This window comes from Temnothorax curvispinosus, unplaced genomic scaffold (genome assembly GCF_003070985.1).
Source record: "Temnothorax curvispinosus isolate PA1 unplaced genomic scaffold, ASM307098v1 QBEX01008061.1, whole genome shotgun sequence".
NCBI lineage: Eukaryota > Metazoa > Arthropoda > Insecta > Hymenoptera > Formicidae > Temnothorax > Temnothorax curvispinosus.
Genome location: NW_020217841.1, coordinates 1 through 1,479, shown reverse-complemented (window position 1 = coordinate 1,479; position 1,479 = coordinate 1). Strand labels below are relative to the sequence as shown.

Genomic DNA, 1,479 nt, shown 5'->3' with positions numbered 1-1,479 from the left:
GTATCTCTTCTGGGTCGTGCGGTCTGTGACGTACAGGCGGCGGGATCCGGGGTTGTTGTCATTGGCCGCCTTCAATAACTGCCCTCCTTGTTTTCCGCCTTGAATGTGCACGGTTGAGTACACTTCTGTGCCTCCGCTCCGAAACGGCGGTGGTAGTAACACACTCCGTCTCGGCGGGGTGTCTTGCTGCGTTGGCGACTTCGGCTGCGATTTCTCTGACGGTTTCTGCCTTGTGCTTGGATGGATTTGACCATCTTCTCTACTTGCAGAGTGAGTGCTGCTATTTGTTTGCTCAGCGCGTTTCCTTGTGCCTCGTCTGTATTTGCGGTTGTACTTGTGGGCGTTGGCGCGGTTGTCGCCAGGACGAGCGCCTTGCTGTTGACCTCGTGTATTCGGTCAGCCTGATCCGCTACATCTTCCAGTCTATCTTCCGTCCGTGTAGCCAAGATAGCTTGTGTTTGTGGGGGTAGTCGCCCTAACCAGAGCGTTCGTAAGAGTTCGTTCGAGACGGTGGTCCCGGCTAGTGTCGATAAGTGCCGGAGAAATTGCGATGGCTTCCTGTCTCCTAGCTCCTCGTGCTCTAGTAGCTGTCTGATCCCCTGTGAATCCGTGAGCCTCTGGATCAGCGCCTTCTTGATTGCCTCGTATTTATGCTCTGCCGGGGGATGTGTGATGACATCTTTGATTTCCTTGGCTTGTTTCGGCTGGATCCGCGAGATGACGTATGCGTACTTGGCATCGTCTTCTTTGATCTCGCATAGGGCGAATTGGCCCTCTAGTTGCGCGAACCAAAGCTCGGGTTCTTCCGGACAAAAAGGAGGAATTCGAATTGACAATCTCTTCGCGTTGAATTTCTCCATCTCTTTGTACTCGTCGTCGCTCTCTATCTCCACGGTGTGGTTCGCTGTTGACATTGGTCTTCCTCTCCGACGTCGGGGTCACCAATTTGTGGCCGCTATGCCACTTTCGCTGGGGCGTCGCGTGCCCTTTGCAGAGGATATGCCGTAGCGTGAGAGAGATCGTCGAGTGAGCTGAGAGACAGATGTATGTAATAAATAGGTCGTTTATTCTATTGTCCTATAATGACAGATGTAGGTGTGTCAGTGTGCTGAAGAAGGCCCTGAGAAGGGCCGTGGAGGCGGCCCTGAAAAGGGCCGTTTGGGTTCTTCCTGTGCTGTGGCCCTGAGAAGGGCCGATTGGTTTCTTCTCCTCCTAGTCTCGGAGTCGTTCACGCCAGATGATGCTCGGCTGCGTCTTGGTCCTCCGGAAAGAGCTGTACTTCCGCCAAACCGGCGGTGTCCCCGGTGGAGTGAGGGACTGCTCCGGTTCCTCTGTCTGCGTAGACTCAGCTGATCGTGCCGGTGGCTCGTCTGTCTGCGTCCCTTGTGAGGAGGTGACCTCTCACTCCAGGTCGGTTTGTACCTCCTGAGTGTCGCGTGGAGGCTGGTGTTGCACGCCTCGGTGCACACGCGCCGGAGG

At 55.4% G+C, this 1,479-nt stretch overlaps 1 protein-coding gene across 1 annotated transcript; it reads right to left on the bottom strand.

Annotated features, from left to right (window-relative positions):
- Positions 1 to 71: 71 nt before the first annotated feature.
- LOC112457667 lies at positions 72 to 914 on the bottom strand. Its single transcript, XM_025020846.1, has one exon. The coding sequence runs from the start codon at positions 912 to 914 to the stop codon at positions 72 to 74; it is 843 nt and encodes a 280-aa protein (XP_024876614.1).
- Between the last annotated feature and the right edge of the window lie 565 nt (positions 915 to 1,479).

Coding starts and splice junctions, on each gene's coding strand:
- LOC112457667 (XM_025020846.1), bottom strand. CDS start 914: ATGTCAACAGCGAACCACACCGTGGAGATAGAGAGCGACGACGAGTAC.